General features: G+C 53.1%; 1 protein-coding gene across 16 annotated transcripts in view; it reads left to right on the top strand.

Moving 5' to 3' along the window:
• AK8 (adenylate kinase 8) overlaps positions 1–27,827 on the top strand; it is a 155,780-nt gene that overhangs the window by 32,904 nt on the left and 95,049 nt on the right. For 14 of the 16 annotated variants that reach the window (XM_047831200.1, XM_047831199.1, XM_047831192.1 and 11 more), the window contains 5 exons: positions 11,957–12,038; positions 12,792–12,866; positions 13,463–13,663; positions 16,676–16,807; positions 24,737–24,826. In XM_047831200.1, the coding sequence (XP_047687156.1) occupies positions 11,957–12,038; positions 12,792–12,866; positions 13,463–13,663; positions 16,676–16,807; positions 24,737–24,826 (580 nt within the window). The remainder of the gene's footprint in view (positions 1–11,956; positions 12,039–12,791; positions 12,867–13,462; positions 13,664–16,675; positions 16,808–24,736; positions 24,827–27,827) is intronic. The other 2 variants (XM_047831201.1, XM_047831189.1) reach the window with 1 other exon arrangement.

Below are 27,827 nucleotides of genomic sequence, written 5' to 3'. Positions count from 1 at the left end.
CCCAGCTGGCGGTCGGTGCCCTGCTCAGTCGTGTTCTGTGTCGCAGCCATGATGCTCAGCGCCCCATCCGAGGGGAAGCCACCCTCTGACTAAGGAAGACCAGACCTCCGCATCCTTGCATCCACCCCTGGTTCGCCGAAGGGAGGCCCGTGGGGACACCACGCCTGTCGCCCGGGTCACCGAGTCCAGCCGGCTCTGCTCAGCCCCCAGCAGTTGGTCAGGTCTTCCTAATGCGCCCACCAGATGCCCGGAGTGGAAACCCGAACACGTCCACGGGGGCGTGTGTTATCTACCTGGGATGTAATCAGGCCTCGACTTCAGTGAGCTCGAAAGACACGGACTTGCCCTGTGACTCATCGGGCCTGTGGTCTCGTTGTGGTAAAGATCAGGAAGAATAAAAACGAAGGCCCGAGTGAAGCCACAGCACAGGCAGCAGAGAGCAGAAGTGGTCCCTCAAGATAAAGACACAAATAACGGTTAGCCAGTCCTTAGCAGCACACGATACGTTCCAGACACTGTGCCAAGCCGGGAGGCATCTTCTCCCGGAAGCCACACAACTGTCCTGCGAAGGGGTCAACGACTAAGACTCACGGGCACCCACCGTGTGCCACGGCCTGCTTTCTGTCGCGTCGGGGACAGAACGGAACAAAAGACACGGTGCCCGCTTTCGTGGACACGTGGTGGGCGGTGCAGGTGGGGGGTAAGTGCTGCCGTCCTCCCATCCGACGGGAGAGGAGGCCGCGGCACCAGAAATCCGCTGCCGATCCCAAGGCGGGAAACGTGTGTTACCTAAAGGAAAACAGACCTTCCAGAACGTCTGCAATCATCTCCCTCCTTGAGCTGAAGAAAGAGTGTCCTCGTCAAAAGCCAGACTCTGGCCACACTCCCCACGTCCCTGGTCGCGGGGAAGGTCCACGGCGCTCACCGGAAGAGGCTCACACCCCCAGCCCCACACCGACCAGCCCTGCGCCGGGCCCGGGGTGGGGGCTTTACCGCACATAAAATGCAGAATTACACTCTGTGTTCCCGGACGGACCTGGTTTTCTTTTCTTTATCCCCTTTAGCGTCACGGAGGCTCTCAGTTAAGAGAGGAGGGGTCGGTGCGGCATACTTTTGGCCGCGGAACCAAAAGTTTAAAGTTGACTTGGCAGATTTCTGGAGCCTTTTTCTTCGTCCCTTTTTAGGCACAGATTTATGCCTCCCTGCCCATGACGCGAGTCAGTATTTATGGTGGAGACGCTGGCAGAGTAGAGGAGCCTGAGTCTGGTCTGCAGAACCACCGGCTGTTTGTTTTATCTGTCCTTGTGGTGTCATCGGGCTGGCATTAATCGCCCGGCTTTCACCCTCTGACGGGAGGAACACAGGACTTTCTTGCCATTGTTTTGACACCCGCGGGTTTATGGATGTCACTTGCATCCTCTGAGGAGCGCGGTTTTATTGATCAACAGCTCTGCTGAGGCCCGGGGCCGTGTGCTCCTCGAACACAGACACGGTTAGGATCGCAGGGCGTCGGAGGGGCGGCCCAGCCTCCACTCAGAAAACTTACGGCACGCGTCACGGTGAGGCAGGGCTCCGAGGGGGGCCGGTGAGTGCACCCTCCGGGATCCCTCATCTGGGGGATGTTTCCGGACCCTCAGTTGAGGCCGTGCTCGGCCAGGTGGCCGGGTGGCGTGCCTCGGGGCCCGTTAATGGCACGCGTGGCCCAGCTGTCTGCAGGCCCAGCCCGTGACGATCCCTCTCACGGTTGTTGGGAGGAGAAGCAGGTGGCAGGGATGCGGCACCGAGTCTGATGCTTGGGCGGCCGTAACCCTGGAGCAGCAGAGAGTATCGAGAGGCACGGCGGTGTTGGAAACAGGATCGGACGGGGGACCAGCGGGACGTCGCCTGGGGCAGGTGGAGCGCTGATTCGGAGGTGGAGCGGAGCCGGAAACGCCGGCCGGGGGGCCCCGAGCAGAGGGCGGCAGCCCCTCGTGTCCTTGGGCCCTCGGCCGGCCGCCCACTAGGAGCAGCGTGGTGCGTGCCCGAGGCTGGGACGCGCTGGGCACCGCCACTCAACCAGCACCTGCCAGATGCCGTGCTAGTTCTTTGTGTGTGTGTCGTGGCATGCGGCCCCCAACCCCAGCAGGGCGGGCGCTTCCCAGCACGCCTGTCTTGCAGAAGAGGAAACAGTCACACGGTTGGGAGACGGGGGTCCCGGGGTGCCCAGCTGGCTCATTACCATTAGCCGATGGGATTCGAAAGAAACGCGGAAAGTCGCATGGGTGTGAGCGGGCACGTATTCGCTACCCCCAATTTTAATTCTAAACAGACTACTTAAGGGGGGGGGGCGCCTGGGGGGGCTCCGTCGGTGAAGCGTCCGACTTCGGCTCAGGTCCCGATCTCACTCACAGTTTGTGAGTTTGAGCCCCCGCGTCGGGCTCTGTGCTCACAGGGCGGAGCCCGGAGCCTGCTTCCGATTCTGTGCCTCCCTCTCTCTCTGCCCCTCCCCTGCTCATACTCTTTCTCAATAATAAATATTAAAACAATTTTTTTTAAATATACTACTTGTAACACTAACTACAAATCAGAGTATTGGACAGAATACAAGAGCGAGTGTGTATCCCATTGGCATGCCTGTCATTTATTGAGACTTTGTGGCGCCCCCCAGTATCTGGTGAATTCTCATTCTCTGAAGATATAACGGGTTTTCTCACATTTCCCTTTGCAACAATTGGCCAAGTGGGGCTTTTCCTGGAGGAGCGGCAGGGGGTCTAGTCTCTGGAAGCGGAAGATGGAGGATGAGGACCCGAGAGGAGAGGAGTTCAGGAAGATGTGGGGAGTGGTCCCAGCCTCCGGAAGGTTGAGAAGTGAGCGGAGGGAGAAGGCTGCGTTGACTGGGACACAGGGAGTAAGGGTGGGAGGGCGCTTTCGTGAGGGAGTGACCCGACGCAGGGGAGACGGAAGGACAGGGGCCAGCAGCACTGGGGATGGGGTGCCGGAGCCTGAGGGACTCCTCGTGCAGGCGCCCCGTGTCGCCCAGGGTGCTGCCTCCTTGTGAGATCTGGAATGAGCTCTGTGAAGTCACCCCTTTGCGGATTCAGCCTTTCTCAGTCTTGTGGGAATGCAGCTTCCCTGGCGCCCCGATTGCGGTTAGGGGAGAGAAAGGAACTGGCGTGTGTGAAGTGCCTACTTCCACTCGCACTCTGCCGGCACACTTGCCATCGACGACCTCATGCAGCCATTTCAGTGATTTTCCCTGTAAGGGGGTTCTTACCGCCCCCACTTTACAGATGAGCGCACTGAGGCTCGGGGCTGGGTAATTGAGGCGACAGAACCGCGAGGTGGGAGCCACGATCTGGACCTGGCCGTGGCTCCCTCCGTGGCCAGTGCTTTCCCTGCCCGCGGCCCTGGTGGGCAGCATGGGGGTCCCAGGACGAGGGGAGAGCTCCAGCTTGAGGGGAGGCGGGAACCGAGGGCTGTCTGCTTCGGTGTGGGGCTGTGCCTGGTTCGGTGAACTTGGCACAGAGAGGAAGAGGTGAGGTCTGAGGAGCCGTTTGGGGTCTGGACGGGGGACACCGCAGTCCCTGAGGGTGAGCCCCGGGGGCTCTGTGCACTCGACCGTCATGCTGTGCTTGGGAGTTCCCCAGAGAGGAGTCATTCTAGTTGTTGATCAGACTTGGGGTCCTTGTCAGCCGCTCCTGCCCCTTGGTGGTGGTGGGGGGCGCGCCCCTTCCTTTCATGATCTCAGAGAGCCGGCAGGGGTGCAGGACAAGAAACAAGATGCGGGACTGAAAGTCAGTGACATTGTGATGCTCAAAGCACGGGAGAGGTGAGTCAGTCACTGGTCCCGTGGAAGCCTGCTCTTCCTGCATGATTATTAATAACGTGCTATTATTCACCCTTAAATGTCTTTGTTAGACCATAAATCTTTTTTGTAATGTTTATTTATTTTTGAGAGAGAGAGAGCACGCACGCGTGCGGACGAGTGGGGGAGGGGCAGAGAGAGGGGGACAGAGGATCCGAAACGGGTTCCACGCTGTCAGCACAGAGCCCGACACGGGGCTCGAACTCATGAACCACGAGACCATGACCTGAGCTGAAGTCGGACACTCAACCGACTGAGCCACCCAGGCGCCCTATTAGACCATAAATCTTACAGTTCCCCTACGTAGAGGTCACCTGGTCCGTTTCCTCTCGATTCACAGATGACGTTCAAAGCCTTGCACAGTCACCAGTCAGAGGGCCAGCTGGGAAAAAGCGATGAGTAAGACAGACTTGGGGCAGTCGGTTAAAGAAGCCGGTGACGGTTCACCCCCAGGGCAGGCCCGCTGACCTTTCCAGTATGGAAGCACAGGGTGTGTGTAAATACCCGAATGAATGAATGAATGAATGAATGAATGAATGAATAGATGGGGGAGTGAATGAGTGAATGGATCTTGCCCCATCATAACAATGTGATGATTGTTTGCACATGTGCTGGACCCCAACTTGCGGTCCCGTGTGGCTCCTGCTCATCCTTGGGGAGGGCCCCCGGCCCGGCAATGGCAGATGGCCTCGAGTGCTCTGGGACGGGTCCGCCGTCGCCGAGACCGCTCACCGGACTCCCCTCATTCTAATCCAAACGTGTTTTCCTCATATCGTCTTGAACTGGACCACTTTCCTCAGGTCACATCCAGAATGTCAGTTATTCCTGTTTCCAAGAGACCACCTTTCTAAATTATCTGTATTAAGTTCTGCAAACTCACATAGGATTCCTTCTTGCGCGTAGGTAGAGAAAAAGAACGTAGCTCATCTCTCTCAGAATTATAATGCTGATATATTATAATACAATATAATTATAATGCTGAAGCCGGCCCGTTCTTTGTTGCCAGGCACCGTGCCTTGTTTTGTGGGTACTTGCTTAGAGTCCGTATTTAAGTATCTAAACAGCTACGGGCTAGACTGTGGTTACTGCCCCACTTTGCAGATAGGGAGGGCAAGGCCAGAGGGATTGAGGTGACTGGAAGTCATCCAGCTGGCAGTGGCACAGGCCGGTTCCAAAGCCCCTACGTTTCACCCTCCAGATAATCTGACATCCTAAAGGGCAGGTCTCATTTTGGAGGAGGTGGGACCACCCCTCGGACGTGCCGTAAAGTGTTTGAGCGAATGGCCCCATTAACTGGATGCGGTTGGATTACCCATTTCATTCGTTTCCAACCATGGCCGCTGTGTCTGCACCTGAGAACGAGACGCTATACCCCGAAGTGAGTTATGTCTCTAATGGGCTGCCTCGGTGGCATCCCAGCCTCGTGGGGGGGGGGGGGGGGGGAGGGGGGGGGGATGGGACTGGTCCGTCTGGGGACGGAACAGGGTGGTCTTCAAACTGGGTTTTCCTCTGCAGGGGATCTTTGGGGGCGCCAGGGACATTTAACGTAAATTCGACTTTAAAATACCTTTTTTAGCTATTTGGGAACAGTCGCGTCTGTGCTGTCCCAGGTTTTAACCCCCTGGAGCTCTCTGGCTTTTCACCTGCAGACCTAGGACTACCAGCTGGCCCGGATCCGCATGTTTGTGCGAAATGCCACGCTTGTGTCGCTGATGAACAACGGTGGGATGGACACTGTCGGTTATTTAGAGCGGTCGCCCCCGCGTGCCCCTTTGAGCACGTGCCCTGCTGCTAGGCTGTGCACAGAAGGCCAGGCAAAGCCCGGGGCACGCCTTGCTGGAGGCAGGGCCGGCCAGGAGGAGCGAGTTAAGGAACGACCTGCTCTGCTGCATGCGTATACTTGAGTGGGGTCAGGAATGCCAGCAGGGGCTGCATATTGTTTGAGGCTCAACTTGGAAACAAAAATCCTCACCGGCCGTCTTTCGGGTGAGCTGGATATGGAAGGCGTCCTAAGAGTACACGGCAGATCGAAGGTGCCCGTGGTTTTGTATAAACCAAAGGAACTGCTACTGAGGCAGTTCGATTCCAGCTTTCGTCCGTTCATCAAAACGGTCTTCCTGTTCTCTCGGGTCGCCTTTGGGACACGTCAGTTTCCCAAACTCGACCTTCTCAGATGCATTTCTTTCTGGCTGGTACCGTCTCTCCTTTCTCCTTCTTTTATATGTTGGGAAATCACATCATATTTCATTGGGAAAAAAAAAATAAAAAAAGAGGGGTAGCTGGTGGGCCTGTGGTGATCTTTTGATGCTTCCCCTGGTTCAGACTTGGAGCTGAGTGAATCTGATTCGTCAAGTCCAAATCTGCAGCCTCAGATCGCCCCCTCAGGACCGCGAGGAATCAGCACTCGGCTCCACGGACGGTCTGGTACGGAGCGGGGAGCCGGCAAGGGGGCCTCCCAGGGGGAGCACCCCGCTCTGGTCTTTGGCGGAGACGGGAGGGGAGCGGGGGACGAGGCATCGGAAAGGCAGAGGGCCCGGAGGGCGGGCGTTTTACCGCGCGAAGTTGCTAATTGTGCTTTAATAATAGTCAGGAGGGCAGAGAAGGCCAGTGTTCACACAGAGCAGGACAGCCCGCTCCGCGTCGGGCCGCGCTCCGCTGGGCCTCGCCAAGTTCCCCAGGCTGGCTGGCTCCGTTCGCTCCCCTTTTTTTTTTTCTCATCCGTGACATCTGCTCGGTGCTTGTCCCTCCTGTGATACCGTACCCCTCGCAGCTGTGCAGACCTCCGGCTCTGTGCTGGTGCATGGGGTGCCCTGAGCATACGGCCTTTTTGATGTGTGATAAAACAGAACCGAGCCACGGGGGTATGGCGAGCGAAGGCATCAGAATATCAATTAACCTGCTCTGAACAAAGCTGCGGCTCCAGAGCGGAATAGACATTTCACTGAAGTGTCAGGAAGACGGATAATGTATTCTAATTAGGGACTGACGGATACCTCCGCGCTCAGCCACTCCTGGTAGTCGGACCCACGAACCTAACGAGCGTGTGCCATCATGGCACCGGCCGGGCGCTATTGACTGATTTATGACTTCTTGCTTTGCCAGAGTCGGTGGCCATTAAGTTGCTCTCGGCCAAAATGGCGGTGTCCCTCGCCCCCGCCCCTATCCCCCAAAAGCGTGGTCCATTTTGCAACTGGGTAGTTGCCCACATCTGTGTAAATGCAAGAGCTCTGGGAAGGAAGCTGTTTCCCGAGTGCCCCGCCCGGGGTTTCCATCTTGAGGACGCCCCAGGACCTACACCCCGTGATACGGAGGCCTCGGTCACCACCCTTCCTTCCCGGGAGGACTGACTGGGGTTCCGGGGGGATGAGGAATCTCCATGGCTGCCTTTGCCACAGAGCGCGTGCGTGCTGCCCTAAGGGGTCCCTTGGGGAGCTTAGGACCTGCGTGATCACACCATCCCCCTGAGTCTGGGAGAGCAACCCCGGGGAGCCGGTGGCCTGGGGTTCCCTTCAGAGCCCCCCCCCCCCACCCTCTTTTAAAAATGTCACATCCGCCCCAGAATGACGCACGAGTGAGGCCAGGCTAATTAGGGAGATGTTCCTCATTTTGCTACACTTTTCCTGTGTAATTGGTAGGCCCGCTCTCTTCCAGCGAGAAGTCGGTGAGAGCTGTTCCCCTGAATAGTTCTAAAAGCTCTGGACCACATACTGATATCAGCTGCAATTTATGGGCGAGATGATAATGATTGCTCGGTAATGCAATATTAAACGCCGAGGTCTTTCTCGGTGCTGAGCAGAGCCGGAGCTCCAACCTTCTCCCAGCTTCAAAAAGGAACTCGAAACGGTCCCCAGCACCCCCCTGCCCGGCCCCGTACCAGAAGAGGCGATCGGTGGGCCCCCAGCCCCTACCCACCCCCCAAATAAAGAAAAACTGAGGGGGTCTGAACGTAGCCCAAGTTCAGAAAATTTTGGCTTGGCTTCCAGAGCCGGGAGCTCGCAGACGTCGCGACTCCCGACTCCCATGGCAGGTGCACATCTGAGGTGTTTGTTCTTCTTAAGGGCCGCAGCCCGGCTCTAGGCCGGCTCTAACAAGGACTTGAGGGAGCAAAAGGCTGTTAAAATTTTTTTTGCACTTTTGCTTCATTAGTTCTGGAAACCCGGGTTCCGGAGGCTGAGCGCTTTCCTGCATAATTTAAGAAATTAATGAAGGCATGCCTGATTTTTTTCAGCACTCTTTACTCTGTAAATTTGTTTCGTTTTTTTTTTTTTTTTTTTTTTTAACTGTCAGCGGAGGCCTTTGGAACCTAAATATTTTAATATTGAAGAAATGCAGGCCCTTTTCTGGTTAGCTCCGTTTTTAGGAACACGCGGTGTGGTGGAAATCAGGTGTTGTGGGTTGTAAAGGACCTTGAGTCTGAGTTCACCCCCAAAAGTCCACCCTCTGACCTTCAAGCAACCAAGTTCTCCTGATGATACGGGGAAGGGGGAGGGTCTCTGGCGGGGGTCCCCTCCTGAGAGCCAGTGTCAGAGACTGTGGCTTTCCGGGGTGGCCACCTGACCCCCTCGCTGCTGAGTGGAGGCTCCAAGGGTTTCCTGCTTTGTTTCAATTCTTCCAAAGCTCACTTTGTATCGGGACATCAGATCGAAGCCGTTAAAAAGTGTGTGTGGGTGTGTGTGTAACTCTAGACTGCCAGGACTTGAAAGGACTTCAGAAGTTGTTTAATGTGAACATTGCTGAGGGACATAAAACAACAGTTTAGACAAAAGGGAAGATAAGGTATTGATACTGTGAGACTGTCAACTCTTCATGAACTTATTTACACATTTAATGTCATTCCAGGGGTGCCCAGCTGGCTCGGTCAGTGGAGCATGTGACTCCTGATCGCAGGGTCCTCAGTTCGAGCCCCACGTCGGGCGTAGAGATTACTTTAAAAAATTTGTTAAAAAGGGGTGCCTGGGTGGCTCAGTGGTTAAGGCTCCGACTTCAGCTCAGGTCATGATCTCACGGTCTGTGGGTTTGAGCCCCGCGTCGGGCTCTGTGCTGACGGCTCGGAGCCCGGAGCCTGCTTCGGATTCTGTGTCTGCCTCTCTCTCTGCCCCTCCCCTGCTCATGCTCTGTGTCTCTCTTTCTCAATAATAAACATTAAAAAAATTTTTTTATGTTTATTCATTTTTGAAAGACAGAGACAGAGCACAAGCAGGGGTGGGGTGGGGAGAAAGGGGGACACAGACTCCGAAGCAGGCTCCGGGCTCCGAGCCGTCAGCACAGAGCCTGACGTGGGGCTCGAACTCACGAACCGCGAGATCATGACCTGAGCCCAAGTCGGAAGCTCAACCGACGGAGCCACCCAGGCACCCCTAAAAATTGTGTTTTAAATGGCATGAGGATGATTCAAGAGTCTACGGGCAGGAAGATGCAGAGCCAGCATCACATCAGCATTCAGACAGTGACAAAAATGGTATTCAGAGGGGAAAAGACAGGCTGTTTCACAGATGAGATTGGCCCAGTTGGTGAGCCACAAGGAGATCAGTCCACAGCATCATGTCATTTTCAAAATAAAATGTGCCTCTATTGAATGTTTAAATGTAAGGAGTAAAATCGTAAAAGAACACAATTTATTATTTTTTTATTTAAAAAATGTTTTTAATATTTATTCATTTTTGAGAGAGAGAGAGAGAGAGAGAGAGAGCAGGGGAGGAGCAGAGAGAGGGGGAGACACAGAATCCGAAGCAGGCTCCAGGCTCTGAGCTGTCAGCACAGAGACCAATGTGGGGCTTGAACTCACAGACCATGAGACGGTGACCTGAACCAAAGCCAGACGCTTAACGGACTGAGCCACCCAGGTAGCCTGAGAGAACATAATTTAAATGCAAGTGAATATTTACGGGCCTCTGCCGTGAGAAAGGCCTTTTTGCACATCCATACAACACCAGATCAAGGAAAGGCTGTTAAATTTTTTTTTTTTGCACTTTTGCTTCATTGGTTCTAGAAACCAGGGTTCCGGAGGCTGAGTGCTTTCCTGCATAATTTAAGAATTTAATGAAGGCATAGAGGCACTAGTTGATTTGGCCAAAAATTTATGTGGTAAAAAACAGCCCCCCACACAAAATTTAGAAAGTCAAAGACAATCTGCAAAAAATATCGGCAACATTGTTTGCCTCAAAGGGTCTGTGGTAGTGTTTGCCAAAATAGGTGCATTCTTCTTATGTAAAGAGCTCTTGTGAATAAATAAAAGGACGAAACCCCAAGAGGAAACTCGCTAGATCGTATGAATTGACATTTTGCCAAAGAAAAAAAAATTCAATTACTGATAAACATGTGGAAAAAATATGGAGCCTCACTAACGATCAAGGAGACGTAAATTAAAGCAGCAATGGCATACTCTACTTTGCTGGACAGATTTTCCCCCCAAGATGATGCCCAACATTGACAAAGATACAGGCAACAGGTGACCTGCTATTGGATTCCTATGCTGGTCAGGGCAGTTTTGTAGAGCAACATGGCGGAATGTATCAAGTCACAAAAGAGGGTGTTGACTGTTAGAAATCTATTTCCAGAATATTCTGTGTGCCTCAGGATACACTTACAGCGTTTTTAAAAATAATGGTGAAAAACAGGACTGAAACTAAATCAACAACAATATGGGATTGGTTAACGTTTGTCAGGTCAGTTCACCTCATGCCCGGCAGCTGTGGAAACTTCCGGAAGGGGAGCGTTTTGTCACATGGGAAAATGTTCCAGAAATGTTTTTGCTGTATGAAAAGTACAGGCCACAAGATAGTATGCCCAGTGTGATTCCTTTTCCTGCCAGGAAAAAGATGCCAGTCACTGAAGGCTGGAAGGAGCTACAACAAAGTGTCAACAGTGGCTATTCTGGGCCGGTGGTGTTACCAGTGACTTGGCATCCTCCACATCACATCCAGCAGTCATGTGTTTCTTTCACAACTGGACTTACATGGTTTGTAAAGATAAATGTTCTAGACCAGTTCCCTCACTGTATGTACCCAGAAGGGGCTGGAGCCTGAGGGATTTCAGCCCTGGAACAAGTTAGCTACAGAACAGAAAACTTGAACTCAGTTCTCTTACTGCTCCAAGATTTGGAGCTTGTTCTTAAGAAAAGTGGGGTTTTGTTTGGACTCAAGCGATTCCTTCTCCCAGGATGTCTCATCCGAGAAACTCTCTTTAAGAAAGAGGGGCGCCTAGGGGGTTCAGTCTGTTGAGTGTCCGACTTCAGCTCAGGTCATGATCTCATGGTTGGTGAGTTCGAGCCCCGTGTCGGACTCTGTGCTGACAGCTCAGAGCTTGGAGCCTGCTGCGGATTCTGTCTCCCTCTCTCTGTCTCTCTCTCTCTCTGTCCCTCCCCGCTCATGCTCTGTCTCTCGCTCTCTCAAAAATAAACATTAAAAAAAATTTTTTTAATAAAAAAAAAAGAAAGAATCCACAATGTGGAAAGAGCCATAGGCACAGCACCATTCATCACAGCGTTATTTATGATGGCAAGAATCGCTAGCGGTTGAAATGTTCTGTCGTGGGCATGTTTAAGCAACTGTGGCACGTTCATTGGGCAGAATGTGGCAGACACTGAAAATGGTGGCAATGGGCAGGCGTGCCGATTTGAGAAAGTGCTTTGGTGGCTGTGAGGTGTGATGGAAAAAATTAGGACACAAAATATGTATGTTGTGATTATGGTCACAAATGTAGGATTCAGAAGGGAATGTAATAGGGACACCTGGGTGGCTCAGTTGAGTGTGTAGTCACCTTTGGCTCAGGTCATGATCTCAGGGTTCATGAGTTCCAGCCCCGTGTCGGGCTCACCGTTGTCAGCGCAGGGCCTGCTTGGGATCCTCTGTCCGCCCCTCCCTCTCTCTCTCTCTCTCTCTCTCTCTCTCTCTCTCTCTCTGAAAATAAGTAAACATTAAAAAAAAAGAAGGGAATATAACAATACAAGAGTACTTGTCAAGGTGGATGATGTGGCTATCAGAAACATTTACTTTCTTTTGTCTTAAAAGTCCCAGTTTTTTAAAATAACACTATTATATTCCTTTTATAATTCCAAAAAAAAAAAAATCTAAAAAGTAAAGATAGATGAGTACCTCTCAATTCTCTGCCTAGGGCTGGATTCTGGATGGCATTCCTGAAACTCGGGAGCAGGCCCTGATGATCCAGACCCTCGGGATCACCCCCAGACACGTCAGTGAGTAGCCTGTGGCTGTCCCCAGACCCCAGAAGGGAGTGCCCTGCTCTGTATTGCCCATTCCCAGTGCCCCCCCCTCAGCCCTGCGCCAGCCAGGACCCAGCAGGAAAAAGGACAGCACAGTTGAATTTTATAAAGCTAAAGGCCTTTGGGGATCGCTCTCAGAAAAATGGAGTTTTAGGGCTGCCTGGGTGTCTCAGTCAGTTAAGCGTCCAACTTCGGCTCAGGTCATGATCTCACGGTTCATGGGTTCAGGCCCCACGTTGGGCTCTGTACTGACAGCTCGGAGCCTGGAGCCTGCTTTGAGTTCTGTGTTTCCCTCTCTCTGCCCCTCCCTCACTCATGTCTGTCTCCCTCTCTCTCTCTCAAAATGACTAAACATTAAAAAAAATTTTTAAGTAAGAAAAATGGAGTTCTGTTTTGACCCTGGCGGTTCCTTGTTCCGGGAATCCCACCTCTGAGAAGCTCTCTTTAGGGAATAATCGAAAACGTGGCAAGAACACTCCCACCAAGACGTTGCTCATCGCGTTGTTACCATGAAACCTGTTAGAGGAGACGTTCAAGGGTGGGCTGTCCGCTGGCCTGAGACTGTGCCTCCGCGGTTGGGTGCCGAGCAGACCTCTCTAAGGGAACGTCGGGGGTGGTCGTTACATAGCAAGAGAGACGCAAGACAGGTTATCAGCCCCCGAGATTCAAGTGTCTGGGACCCGCCGCCCAACCTGCCTGGTTGTGCTCTCTCCCCTCTCTGTCCAGTTGTGCTGAGCTCTCCAGACACCGTCCTGATTGAGAGAAACTTGGGGAAGAGAATCGACCCTCAGACGGGAGGTAGGACGTCTCCACCCCCAGCCCGCTCCATGGGGTTTCAGAGGTGGGCAGCGATCGGTTGGAGTGACCGACAGCCCCACCCCCCATTTACTGAGCCCTTCTCCGCTCGGGGTGCCCGCAGAGGGCCACACGGGGGCCGCACAGGCGGGCACGTGCTCCAGTGTGGCGGGCTGGGCTAGACCCGTGGGAGATGGTAAGCCCCGGCCCGGAGGAGTCGGGGCAGCAGACAGACCTGGGTTTGTGGACTCTGGCCCCGCCCCTTCCGAGACTCGGTTTTCTCACCTGGACACGGGGTGACCCGTGCCTTGTGATCGGATGGCTGTGAAGACGAGCGTGTGCGGGTGGGGTCCGTCAGAGTGCCCGGCTCGGAGCACGTGCTCCGAGGTCGTGGCCGCCCTTCCCGCCGTGCTGAGAACCCTCGGCGTTTTGTTATCGTTAACAGAGACGTCAGAGCAGCTCCGGAGTCAAAGTGCATCCGCACGGCTCCGGGCGGGCTCCCAGGCTTCGGCCCCCTGGACGGCAAGCCCCCCGGCCAGATGCCCTGGCGGCCTTGGCGGCCCCCCGCGGGTGACTCTAACCACGCGCCTGTCCCCTTGCAGAGATTTATCACACCACCTTTGACTGGCCCCCCAAAGCGGAAATCCAGAACCGGCTGGTGGTGCCAGAGGGCATCTCAGAGCTGGAGACGGCACGGAAGCTGCTGGAATACCACAGGAACATCATCAGGATCCTTCCGGCTTACCCCAAGATCCTGAAAGTCATCAGCGCCGACCAGCCGTGCATGGACGTCTTCTACCAGGGTAAACACACAGGCGGTGGGTTTCCCAGGCACCTTGGCCATCCGTGACCCTCCCGTCCTAGGGTCCCTTAATGTGGCAGTGATGCCAGGGACCAGGATGTGCCGGAGACCCTGGGAGTCAAGTCCTGGACGGCCTAGGTTCCCTGGGCTAATAACGTTCTACGATGGGCGTGGCCAGCAGATTTGATAATGAGGGGGTGGGGCGGGAGGGACAGCGGGGGCAAGAAGTTTGGCCCTGGGGGTGAGGGAGAAGGAAGAGAAAGTTTGTAAAAATTAAAACAGACATGCGCACAGAACCCACGGCCACTGCGCGCGCGCGCACACACACACACACACACACACACACACACACACACACACACAAACCGGGCAACACAACTCAGGGGTTGTGAGTCCATGCAGAGCAGGGGAAGTGGCCCCACCCCCTCCCACTGCACTGTCATTGGAGCAGTGACAAAGGTCCACAGAAAGCACCTGAAGCAGGTGCATGTGTGCGCACAGCCGTGTGGAGGAGGGTGAAGGTTGAGCCCGGAGACGTCGGGGCCGGGGGCCCTGTGTTCACACGTCGTCCCCACCACACGTCAGCCGGGCAGTCTCCGGCAACCCTTGTACCCCTCTTGGCCTCAGTTTTGTCATCCCTGAAGTGGGAACAGAAAGCTTGTCTTCCTCCCAGGCTTGGGTGAGGATTACATGGGAGTCTGCAAATCACATCTCCATAGCCGCGAGGCCAGCCCGGGTGCGGAGAGGCACTCAGTAAACATCAGACCTCATTGCTGTCGGGCCTTGGCATCCTGTCCAAGAAGGCCAGGGAAAGTTAGACTAGTTCGATCCCAGAGCAGCTGAATTATCATTCAGAAGTGTGTCCGCGTCCGATTATCCCCTCCTAGGCAATGCCGAGGAAACGACACAATAAAAATGCCGGCACGGAGATCTGAGACACTTGATAGCCGACAATGGCCTTTTGGGGTACATTCCCTCAAATCTCTTTAAGAAAAGTTTTGTTTTGCGGGGGAAGGGCTTCTGAGCTCCCTGGCCTGGCAGTTCCCCTGGCCCCCACCTGCCCGTGGACTTTGCTGGACTCACAGCCCAGGGACAGCAGCCTCGCTCCCTGAGGAGGTCAATCAACCAACTGGTGGATGTCTAGAAAATGTCTCCACTTTACAAGCCGGGCTGTGGACACCTTACGGTTTTCCAGTGATTTTGCATCTCAGAAGGGTCTTTAGTAGTCTACACTGCACTCTGAAGATAAACAGCCACTACATTTATCTTATGGCATGGTTCTGAATTTACACATTAATTACTTCCAAATCACTTAATTAAATTTAAAAGTTCAGATGCTCGTTCATAAAGAATTCATGCCTGGAATTGTAAATAAAAATGTGAGTGTCTGAATATTAATTATTATTAATTAATAATGCAGACAGATACATTGAAAATTGGAGTGCGGAATTCTGTGTTGTTTTTTTAATCTCTCTGCAGTGCATCCAGCAACCACATATTTTTAAAAAGAATAATTAGATGTTGAGACTGTCTGGGGGATCATTACTTCTAATTAACTTAGTTATTTACTGTAAATTAAGCATCATTTGTAAGCAGGCTTCTCTGCCCGTAGTGTCTGTGCATTTCAGATGGCCGTGGATCTAGGAAGTTCTGAGAATGCTGCGCCCATCAAATAAGACGAAGTCCGCAGAGTGTTTATTTAGCTTAGTGTTTAACACACGCTGGTAGGTATGACGTTGCCATGAAGACAGTTAGAATCACCACCTTTACGACAGTCGGTTAACTTACCTGTGCCTCGATCTCCAAAGAAGGGGGGAGTTGTGGTCTCTAGAACGATCCTTCCAGTTAAAAAAATCCTACAAAGATTTGAGGGCTCAAAACTCATACAATGAACATCCCAGGGCTTCTCATGGGCCCCCCACTTCCATACTGGGGACGTTGGTGGTTGTCACAACTTGGAAGTGGGCCACTGGCACCTGGTGGGTGTGCCCAAACCCCTGGACCAGGAATGTGCCCAAAATGCCACGAGCACGCAGTTGGCACACCCTGGTTTCGGGGGTGGCTGGGTCCCTAAAGGCCGCGTGTTGGCTCAGCCCCTTGCTAGAGCTAAATCCGTCCAAAGGCAGGACAGCCGCCAGAGGGCCGTCCGTGGCCAACCCTGCGCAGGACGGTCTGGGTCCCTGGCAGGAGGCAAGGCTAGAGAGGGAGGCCTGTTCTGATATGGGTGGCTGGGGAGCTGGCACCGGACCTCGGCATCAGCAGGTGCCAAGCTGCCCTGTAATGGCCTCCTCGGCTGCTTGCACAGCCCCTCCCCCGTGCTCAGGTCAGGGGTGACCTGGTTTGCTGTTGAGTCGCCTGAGTGTTGGAGACGCTGGCCCCCGTGCCTCCCCCTCTTTGTTCATCAAATGCCAGGGCGTGCCACGGGCCAGCCGTGCACCCACATCTGCCCACTCCTGGGACCTATTTGGTCACTGTCTCTTTGGAGACTCCCAACAAAGTTGGTGTCACTGGAGCGCAGCCGCAAGTTATTCTCTACCCATGTCCTTTAGAAGTCCCCGGGCACGAGGCCCCCTCCAGGCCTGATGCATTTATCAAAGTCTAGATCCGATACTGGGAGACGCCCGGTTCCAAGCTTCAGGCTAGAGGCTCGGCCCAGGGGCCAGTGTGGAAACATCCCAACCCAACCTCGTGCATCCTGTGTGCTGGGACCAGCCCCCCGTCGACCAGGAGGGAAGCGCAGGTGTTAGAGGAACCGCAGGGTGGACAGTGCTTCGGAGGTGGCTTCTCTGGATCCCCTGCCCCCCTCTGCCTTAGTGCCCAGGCCTGAAGCAGATTTCCTTCCCCACAGCTTCACCCCGTGGCGGCTGGCGGCTGGCAGCCACCCAGGGGGTTTCCACGCGGCTGTAAATGGGAGAAATCGTCACTGTTCTTAAGAACGTGAGCGCAGGTACCTTAAGCTGGTTTCCCTTCCTTTAGGACCTGAGTTTACTATGCCCATATCCTCTCTTTCCAGCTCTGACCTATGCCCAAACCAGCCATCGATCTAATGCCCCGTTCACCCCGCGGGTGCTGCTTTGCGGGCCCGTGGGCAGTGGGAAACGTCTGCAGGCTGCCCTCCTGGCCCAGAAATACGGCCTCGTCAACGGTGAGTGCCCCGGCCGCGCCCTGTTTCCAGAACCTGCCCCCGCCCCCCTTCCCCCACTGCCCTCCCAAGCCTTCGCACCTTGTGGGGGTGGTGAGAAGAAGGTCAGTGTTGCTTCTCTTTCTTGCTCTGTGCCGTCAACAGTTTTCAGGTCCGTCTTCGCAGGGATGGTTCCTCACAGAGAACATGGCCATAAAAACATTAACCAATAAAAACACGTCCACCGCCCAAAGAGCCCATGCATTTTCTAGTCATCATATTTCACTCCTTGGGAGCAGTGGTTTCTCTGTGCTCTGCACCAGGGGCGCTTCCTCCGGCCCCTGCGGTCTCCCCGGAAGCCACAGCTCTCGCATAATCTGGAGCTCTGCTGCGGATTTATTTTCTCCGGTCCCGTTTGGCTCCCCAGCCCAGGCCAGCGGGTTTACGAGCAAACAGTTTCTGAACCAGAGGAAGGCTTCTCGAAAGCTCGTACAGTTTCAATAAATATTTTAATTTTTTTTTCAACGTTTTTATTTATTTTTGGGACAGAGAGAGACAGAGCATGAATGGGGGAGGGGCAGAGAGAGAGGGAGACACAGAATCGGAAACAGGCTCCAGGCTCCGAGCCATCAGCCCAGAGCCTGACGCGGGGCTCGAACTCACGGACCCCGAGATCGTGACCCAGACCGCGAGATCGTGACCTGGCTGAAGTCGGAGGCTTAACCGACTGCGCCACCCAGGCGCCCCTCAATAAATATTTTACCAGGAGGAGAGAGAAGTACTGAAATCGGTTCTCCGGGCCTGTCCCGAGGTGGCCCCCGGCGGTCTCGGATGCCAGCCTCCCTTCAGGGGGATAAAGGCCGGAAAGGAGGAAGAAGCAGAACAGACAACGCTGCGGCTGCCAGGAGCGAAAGGGCCGCCCTCACCGCCACCGCCGCTTCTGATAAATGCTCCGCAAGCCCGAGTCACCTCTAGCCGTGAAGGAAAAACGAGACCCGCGCCCCAAATGTAAAAATACGCATATATTCGTCTCCAAATCCTGCAGATACGCCCCGCAAATATCTATGTATACAAGCGAGCACGGATGTACATGTACCAGCCCAGAAGGATCAAGTTTCGAACGAAAACGCCTTTCAAGGAGGTGGCCTCTAATGTAACGTTCCAAAGCCACTGAGACTAGCCAGGAATCAGCGACGAAAATCCTACCCGGGACGTGAAGATAGGGAGCGGAGCGATTGTTCTGCTTAGTAATGAAAAATGGTCGTACTAGTAGCCTCGTGAAAATACCAAACGGCAGCGCTCTGATCTGATGAGTACGGAAAGGCACTCCGGATGCCTTAGGGTGAAAAATGCCTTGACTTGCACCGATTTGAAAACAACAACAACAACAAAACAAAACAAATTATTCAGGTAACTTGTTCTTTAGGTTTTACCTCTTGACTTATTACAAGGCTCAATTTGCAGCTACGGTTGTGGTGTCTTTGCCGAGAGCGAGCACCAGTCTGTCGGCCGCCGCACCCACGTGTTTATCGAGGGGACTGTCGTATGAAGGGCTAGAACACTGGCGGTGAGAACAGCGTGAGCGGCTGAGGGCGGCTCCGAAAGCCTCAACAGTGGTAGAGCGCCAGGCCTCACGGAAACCGTTGTCACTACGCCGGATTTTGTTTACACAAACAGAGCCATTCAGGAAAAACGTATTTAAATTCACATTGCTTTCCACGGACCAATCACGAAAAATGAAATCATAGGCCTAGATTTTTTCCCAAACGGAAGATCGGAGAAAGCTCATCACGGTTTCTGTTTTGTAGCTAAAGAGACACGTGCTGGGGGCCTTTTCTGCTAATCCAGCTAACTCAGAAAGTTCGCGTTTCTCGAAGGTGTTCTTGATAATACAAGACCCCGCGAGGCCCGTCTGCATCCAGAGCTCAGGGAACGGCAGGCTCCCCTGTGGCCACCCCCTGGCTCGGCTCTCATGTCCCCATTTCCCGACTCTTCGGTTGTGGGCAAACAGCTCTGAACAAGCAAACAAACCAACGTTCGCCCCAACAGGGTTGATTGGAACACTCGTGTTCACAATTGGTTGAGAGTATGAAAAGGCACTTTTTGAAAGACAGCAGGCACCGTGGGGTCACATGTGAACTGTGCGCATGCTCTGGCCCAGCGATTTCGCTCCGTGGGTTTTATTCTACCGAAACACTCAGATGTCGAACAAGAGATGTGAGGGTGCGTGATGGAAGAGAGGCGACCCCAAACTCTGTTAATAAGGGGGATAATTAAGTAAGCTGTGGGAAACCCATACACTGGAGCATTAATTATTTAATGATGAATCAACGTGAAGGGGCAGCTATTGAAAAGAAACCTGTAAAGTGACTTGATGTTCGTGATATATTGTTAAATGAGAGAGGGGGTGGAGAGCCAGTCGCTCAACAGTGTTCAGGGGATGATCTCCTTTCCGTTTACAATGTGTGTTAGTGTATGCTCAGAAAACATCAGAAGGAACATGCATACGCCAAACTGGCTGTCTCTGTGGAGTGGCATGTCCTACAATTCTGATTTTTTCTTTTTGTAGCGAGCGTGAATTTTCTAACCAGAGACAACCGTGAAGAATTTTATTCCAATGTCATAATCGCCCTCATTGAGTCCCCGCTCTATGCGGTGCCCTTTATTGGCACGCAGACAGGGAAGATGTAGAAAGAACCAGAGAGGAATGTATGGATCCGGGTGCACGGCCAGGCTGGGAGAGGGGAGCAAGCAAGGCTGTCCAACCTAGTTCCAGGTCTGAACGTGTCCCCAGCCTTGGTCCCGGGACCCGTTAGGAGAGAGAAGATTATTACAGGGTTTTCTTCATGGGACATCGTGAAGCGAGGCAGGGGCTTTAAACCATTCTTTCCTAATACAAGCACTGAACGCTACGCATTTTCCTCTAAGCGCTTCTTTAGCTGCATCTCACAGAATTTTAATGTGTTGTGTTTTATCATTCGGTTCAAAACATTTTCTCATCTGCCTTGTGGTTTCTTTTTTGACTTGTGTATGAGTAAAAGTGTATTGCTTAATTTCCAAATATTTGGGGGTTTTCCAGGTTTGTGGGGCAGGGGAGTATCGATTTCTAATTCCTCTGTGCTCAGAGAACCTACCTTGTACGATTTCAGTCCTTTGAGATGTACTGATACTTTTTTGTGGCTCAGCGTGGTGAATTCCATGTGCACTAGAAGAGCATATGTGTTCTGGCATTGTAGGAGGCAGTGCTCCACAAATGTCAATTAGGAGAAGATGTCTGATAGGGTTGTTCAGTTCTTCCGTGTCCTTCATGGTTTCTCGCTGCTATTGTTTAGTTACCAAAAGGGATCTGTTCAAATCCCCAACTCTGCCTGTGGGTGAGTCTCTGCTCTGCCGGTTTCTGCTGCATGTTATTTGAAGCTCCGTTCCTGGGAGCATGTACGCTGAGGACTGCTGTGTCGTCATCGTCATTGTCTTCTCCTCCTCCTCCTCACCTTCCCCCCCCCTCCTCCTCCTCCCCCCCCTCCTCCTCCTCCTCCTCCTTCTTCTTCTTCTTCTTCTCCTTCTTTTTCTTCTTCTCTTTCTTCTTCTTCAAAGATACTTTTTAAAATGTATCCTTTTTTAAAAAGTGTTTATTTGTGTATTTTTGAGACAGAGAGAGAGAGAGCCATGTGAGTGAAGGAGGGAGGGGAGACAGAAAGGGAGACAGAGGATCTGAAGCGGGATCTGTGCTGTTAGCACAGAGCCCGACGCGGGGCTCGAAACCACAAACCGCGAGATCATGACCTGAGCTGAAGTCGGACGCTTCACCGACTGAGCCACCCAGGCGCCCCCTGCTGTGTCTTCTTGATGACATGACCGCTTTATGGTTAGGAAACGCTCCCCTGTCTCCGGTAACACTTATCTTCTTGGAGTCTACTTCATCTGATACTAACATAGCCACTCTCTTATGATTAGTATCTGTATGGTATATATTCTTTTTTCTTTTGATTTTTTTTAATGTTTATTTATGTCTGAGAGAGACAAAGAGAGACAGAGCAGGAGCAAGGGAGGGGCAGAGACTGAGAGGGAGACACAGAATCCGAAGCAGGCTCCAGGCTCTGTGCTGTCAGCACAGAGCCCTACTCGGGGCTCAACCCCACAAACCGTGAGATCATGACCTGAGCCGAAGTCGGACGCTTCACCCACTGAGCCACCCAGGCGCCCCCTGTCTTTTCTCTTTTAAATCATCTGTGTCTTCCATTCGAAATATGTGACTTGTACACAGCATATAATTGTATCCTGCTTTTTTTTTTTTTAATGCAGTCTGACATTTTCATCCTTCAATTGAGATGTTCAGTACATGTCCATTTTAAGTAGTTTTCAGTACGGTGTCAAGCCTCCTGTCCTGGGTGTTTTGTCTTCTGTTACCTCTTCTTTGTTTCTGCTTTCCTGCCAACTGTTGGATTAACCCAGTGCTTTTTAGCAATCCATTTCATTTCCTCTGTTGCCTTTTTAGCTATATGTCTTTGCTTTCTTTTGCTCATGGCTGCTCTAGGGGTCACAGAGCATCATTCACTTGTCACAGTCTGCCTTGAATTAATGCTCTACCTCTTTGTGTATAATACAAGAGCCTACGGTGCTGTATTTCCATTTACCTTGCTCCCGTCCTTTGTGCTATTTTTTTGTTGTACATTTTACTTCCCCATGTTATAAACTCTACAGTATATTGTAATTATTTTTGCTTTGGTCACTTGGTTTTCTTTCTTTCTTTCTTTCTTTCTTTCTTTCTCTCTTTCTTTCTTTCTTTCTTTCTCTCTCTCTCTCTCTTTCTTTCTCTTTCTTTCTTTCTTTCCTTCTCTTTCTTTCTTTCTCTTTCTTTCTCTCTCTCTCTTTCCCTTTCTTTCTTTCTTTCTTTCTTTCTTTCTTTCTTTCTTTCTATAAAAGCATGAAGGGGAAAGGTCCCGTGATATACCTACACATAGCAACCCTTTTTTGTTTAGGTCTAAATTTCCACCCACTATCACTCTCTTTCCGCCTAAAGAACTTCCTTTAACATTTCTTGTAGTGCACGTCTGCTGGCGACAAATTCCGCTTTCATCTGTCTGAAAATGTCTGTATTGCACCTTCATTCTTGAAGGATGTTCCTGCTGCACATAGAAATCTATGCTGACAGGCTTTCCTCTTCGCGCTTTAAACACGGCATTCCGTTGTCGTACGGCCCGTGTTGCCTCGGATGAGAACTCGGGTTATTTTTATCATTGTTCCCCCATGTATAGAGCGTCTCCCCACCCAGCTGTGCTGACTAGTTTCTCTTTGTCTTTACTTTTCAGAAACTCAACTATGATGTGTCAAGGTGTGGTTTACGTTGGGTTTATTCCGGTTGGGTCTCAGAGATTCTCCGATCTGTGGATTGATGTTTTTCATCAAATTTTGAAATATTTTTCATCAGATTTTGAGACTCTCTTGCCATTATTTTCTCAAATGTATTTTTCTGCCTCTCTGTGTCACCACTCCCTCCCTCCTCTCTCCCTCCTTTCTGGAACTCAGATTGCATGTACGTGACACTGACTGGTACCGCCCTCCAGGTCTCTGAGGTTCTAGTCTTTTTTCCGGGCCTCCCTTTACTTCCTCTTTGCTTTGGTTTGGATACTGTATGACCTGTCTTCCTGTCTTCCGCTTCATGGATTGCAACCTATCCAATGATGTTTTCCATTTAAGATATTGTATTTTCCAGTTTCTAGAATTTGCATCTGGTTCTTTTATATAGTTTCCATTTCTCTGCTGAGATTCCCCAGCTGCTCACCCATTTCAACTGTCTTTCCCTTTACAATTGTAAATATATCAACGAGAGTTGGTTTCAGTTCTCGTGTGCTTATTCTGACACCCAGGTCACCTCTTGATCTGATTCTATAGCCTGTTTTCTCTCTTTGTAGGGGTCACACTTTCCTGATTGATGGATCTTTGCATCTCAAGTAGTTTTTCATTAGATGCTAGACGTTGTGGTTCTCAATTGCTGAGAGTCTGGATTGTGTGGTTCTGCTTTAAGAGCAGTAAGTTAAGGGGCGCCTGGGTGGCTCAGCCGGTTAAGCATCCGACTTCGGCTCAGGTCATGATCTCGCGGTTTGTGGTTTCGAGCCCCACGTCGGGCTCTGTGCTGACCGCTCAGAGCCTGGAGCCTGCTTTGGATTCTGTGTCTCCCTCTCTCTTTGCCCCTCCCCCGCTCATGCTCACTTTCTCTCGCTCTCAAAAATAAATAAACATTAAAAAAATTTAAAAAGAACAGTAAGTTAAAAGTTGAGTGCTAGGAACGCCTGGCGGGGCTCAGTCGGTTGAGCGTCCAACTCTGGAGTTTGGCTCAGGTCGTGATCCCTGGGTCATGGGATCGAGCCCCACATCAGTGCTAAGTGAGGAGTCTGCTTGGGATTCTCTCTCTGCCCCTCTCCCCAGCTCTCTCTAAAAAAAAAATAAGGGGCGCCTGGGTGGCGCAGTCGGTTGGGCGTCCGACTTCAGCCAGGTCACGATCTCGCGGTCCGTGAGTTCGAGCCCCGCGTTGGGCTCTGGGCTGATGGCTCAGAGCCTGGAGCCTGCTTGCGATTCTGTGTCTCCCTCTCTCTCTGCCCCTCCCCCGTTCATGCTCTGTCTCTCTCTGTCCCAAAAATAAAATAAACGTTGAAAAAAAAAAATTTAAAAAAAAAAAATAATAATGGGGGGGTGGGAGGGAGGGGAAAGTGGGTGATGGGCACCTGTTGGGATGAGCACTGGGTGTTGTATGGAAATCAATCTGACAATAAATTTCATATTAAAAAGAATAAAAAATAAAAAATAAAATAAATAAAATAAATTAGAAAAAAAAGAGTTGAGTGCTAATAGGCAGTTAATTCACTACAGGATCAGCTTGATCCGGTGGAGGCTTTTAGTTTTTGTTCAGGTGAGCCCCAAGTGTGCACGCTCGTGGGCTCCTGCCACCCCCGCACCCAGAACCTCAGGTGACTGGGCGCCGGGCACGGTCACACAGTTTCTCGCTCTGGCTGTCAGAGCACCAGCGTCTCCCTGCCTCTCCCTTGGCTCACAACGTCCCAGGGGCTTTTCTCTGCCAGGCCTGGGGTAGGGATAGGTTCTCACCTGCCATAGGTGCTGCTTTGCACTGACCGAAGACCCCAGTGAGTCCCCATGAGGATTTCTGAAGCCCTTCTCTGCACGGCTCCCTTCTCCCCATCACCCTGTTCCCCCATTTCCAGCGCTCGGTCCAGCCTTTGCTTCCCACTGCTGTGTTTGGCTCCCTTCTCCTATGCTAAGGTCTGGAAAGTGCTTGTAAGTAGAAATCCAGGGTGAAGGTGGGACTCCCTTGGGTGTCTCCCTTCTCTCAGGGTTCACAACCCTGCAAAGTCGGCGGTCTAATGCCTGAAAAGAACGGTTTCCCATCTTTGGCTCAGTTTTATAGCTTTCTTTTTTTTTCCTTTTTTTTTTTTTTTAATGTTCATTTATTTTTGAGAGAGGGGAGAGAGAGAGAGAGAGAGAGACAGAGACAGAGACAGAGACAGAGTGTGAGTGGGGGAGAGCAGAGAGACAGGGAGACACAGGATCCGAAGCAGGCTCCAGGCTCTGAGCCGTCAGCACAGAGCCCGACGCGGGGCTCGAAACCACAACCCGCGAGATCACGTCCTGAGCTGAAGTCAGATGCTCAACCGACCGAGCCACCCAGGCGCCCCTGCACCGTCCATTTTCAATCTGTTCTCTGCCAGATACATGCCTTTTCATTCCGAGCCGTCCTCCTCGGTTTCTTCTTTATTCCCCAGGTCCTTTTTGATATTTGCTCTCACTTGGACACACAGCCCCACCCTCAGAAAAACCCTTTTATATTTTTTCTCAGTGACCTTTTTTCCCCCCTGGCAGGCGGCACCGGGGCTTCTTTTTTTCTCATTCTTCCTTCTGTTTAAAATTTCATGGGTGTCTTTCTGTTCCTCTCTTCTCCAGTGCACTGTGGGCAACTGTTGAAAGAGGCAGTAGCAGACAAGTCAAAAGTCGGCGAGCTCATCCAGCCCTATTTTCAAAAGAAGATGGCAGGTAGGTCACACTCCTCTCAACTGCCACAGCCTTATGGGCTCAGGGGGGGCAAATCGCTCCGTGTGGGGCTCATGAGCACTGGGCGGGGGGGCTCAGCCCCGGAAAGGTGGCTGCGAGATGGAAATTGGGCTTTTCTGACAGCAGAGGTTCTGTGTTCGTTCACCGGCAGGGCCCGCAGGCTTCCAGCCGTGTCCTGATCTGGGGGGTGGGTTGTGGACACCACGTGTTATTCCTGGAGGTTTGGGCTGTTTCTGTTTCTCGAGAACGGATGCTTTTCGTAACTGCGACACTTACGATTGAGAGCCACGGAGCTGCCCACAGCCTTTATTGCTGGCCATACAGAAGTACTGCGGACAAATATTCTGGTTTAGTCGGAAGTCAAAAGCCAGAAGGTTCAGACAGCTTTGCAGATCCGAGGGTCCACCGGCCCCTGGTCCTCGGGGGCTTCGAGGGGGGAGGCTGGGCCACATCGTCCTTCCAGGCCCTTCTGCGATGTACCGTCTGAGAGCATTGTCGGTCAGCCCCCAGCAAGGGCACCTTTGAGATCATTCTGCCTCGATTTCCTGAGCCCAAGATGATCCGCGAGGCCACGTGGCCACCTCACGTCTGAGCTCCTCCGGACCCGGTGTCCTCTCCCCCGCGGCAGGGCATTCCCTGCACCCACATCTTCTTGCCCTGCACCAGGTGTGGTTCCTCTGTGCCGTCCCCCAAGTGTGTGTGAACACGTACTTGGGGGAGGGCGTGTGTTGGCGAGGACGTCCTCCCGGCGGAGCGCTCACTGCCGTCCCCTACCGTCTTCCGGATAGAGTAGGTGGAGGGGAGCGCAGGAGACGGGCCGTTTGCTCCTGACCCGCCAGCTGGGGGGGGGGGGGAACACCTGCGACTCCGTCCTGGTATGGCTCTCCCAAGCCCCCCCCCCATTAGAAGATGTCCCCATCCCCCAGGGTGAGGGTCAGGTGAGGTGCGGTCAGACCCTTTGGACACAGTGATCTGCGCAGAGAGGGAGTCCGTTCATTCCTGCGTCACTGGGGTATAAATCGAGCGGAGGCAGGAAGCTCCAGGCAGGACTGCAAGCCAGTGTGAGCGTTGGCACCTCCCTGTCTGGTTTGGACCCCCGAGCCGCCCCCGCGAGCCGTGCAGCCCTCGTCAGAGCCCGAGGCCTCAGTGGTGAGCTGGGGACAGGAGTCCCCGGGTCGCAGGGTTCCCGTGGGCGCACGGGATGTGGCACGCACACACGTGCCCGGCAGGCGGGCTGTCGGAGAGCGACCTGCACGCGGCAGGCGGGTCCGTGGAGGGCCGGGCACACTCGGGCACAGTCTCCCTCCAGCAATGCCATGTCCCATCCACCGGGGTGGGTGCTGCTGGTTCTTAGCACCCTAGAGAACATTTGCCGGGCAAGTGGGCGAACGTAGTGAATTAACAAATTTACATCACTTTGTGTATTTTTATTTATTTATTTTTTCAACGTTTATTTATTTTTGGGACAGAGAGAGACAGAGCATGAACGGGGGAGGGGCAGAGAGAGAGGGAGACACAGAATCGGAAGCAGGCTCCAGGCTCTGAGCCATCAGCCCAGAGCCTGACGCGGGGCTCGAACTCACGGACCGCGAGATCGTGACCTGGCTGAAGTCGGACGCTTAACCGACTGCGCCACCCAGGCGCCCCCACTTTGTGTATTTTTAAAGCTTATTTCTTTATTCTGAGCTGTCAGCACAGAGCCTGGCACGGGGCTCCGACTCGCGAACCGCAAGATCATGACCTGAGACAAAGCCAGACGCTTGACCGACTGAGCCACCCCGGCGCCCCTAAGCTTAGTGGTTTTAAACAACACGCATTTATTACCGGGCAGTTGTAGAGGGCAGAATTCCGGAACCAGGGTGTGATGGGGCCACGATTCCCCCTGGAGGCTCCCGGGAGAGTCTGTTTCGTCGCCGCTCGGGCTCCCAGAGGCCCTTCCTCCGTCCTCACAGCCAGCTCTTGGTGCCCCGTCAGACCTCTCGCTCCCCGACCACTGAAAACAAACCCCCAGTTTGCAGTGGTGGGCAAGAGGCAGAATTATTGTTTGTCTCGGGGAGTTTTGGTGACCACCAAAGAGACTGAGGGCACCTGTCCCCGTAAAGCCGGGGGGACCGGCAGCCTCTGTGGTCAAGGCTCCGCCCTTCGTTGTTCCCTCTGCACCCTGTTGATCTGGACGTGCAGCTCTGTGCTTCTGCACTCGCTACAGAATTGAAGACACAACAGCAGCCACTGCTGTGTGTTCCCAACGGAAGCAATAAATTCCGGCGTTTCACTAATCCCAATCTCGCAGGGATAACGGACAGGGTTTACACGCATCGCCACTAACCGGGTGTCATTACGGGCCGTGCGGAAGCCGCAGACACAGCCACGAGCCCGGGTGGGCACGGGAGCAGGGCTGGAGCCACCAGGTCGGGGGTCCGCTCGCCACTGGCTGAAACAGGAAGAAGACAGTGTAAACGATTCCGACCGAACTCGGATTTGAAGGGAAGGTCACACTGAACACGGAAGCTCCGCTCAGCCGACCGCAGCCTGGCTTCTCTGCAAATCACTGCAGGGGCTGACTTCTGAGCCCACTGGGGGGCCGACCCAGAGTTCTCTGCGGGCCTCGGGTGGAGAACGTGGCAGGGCCGTGAGGGCACATTTGGGCTTCCGGACACGGTTTCCCCCATCCAGGTCTGGGGCCGAGCCCGTGGAGATGCCTCCTCCTGATAAATGGCCCAGCCCTGGCGGTGGGGACGGGGCGACTGGCCTCAGACCTACCCCGGGGGGAGCCTGACTGAGTGCAGGCAGGAGTGGGGAGGGCACAGTGGGGACGAGGGCCGGCCAGCTGGAGGACGGGAGCCGGGAGGACGGAGCCGGTCCAACGAATGCGTCTCCTCTCTGGGGAAGAGTGAGACCGAGAGCAGGGGAGCAGAGTTCCTCTCCCGGGTGCTGCCCTGGGCTCCGAGGTGTCCCCCCCACGCTGAGAGCAGCGAGGCACGTC

This window comes from Prionailurus viverrinus, chromosome D4 (assembly GCF_022837055.1).
Source record: "Prionailurus viverrinus isolate Anna chromosome D4, UM_Priviv_1.0, whole genome shotgun sequence".
Taxonomy (NCBI): Eukaryota; Metazoa; Chordata; class Mammalia; order Carnivora; family Felidae; genus Prionailurus; species Prionailurus viverrinus.
This window is presented reverse-complemented; position numbering and strand designations above follow the sequence as displayed.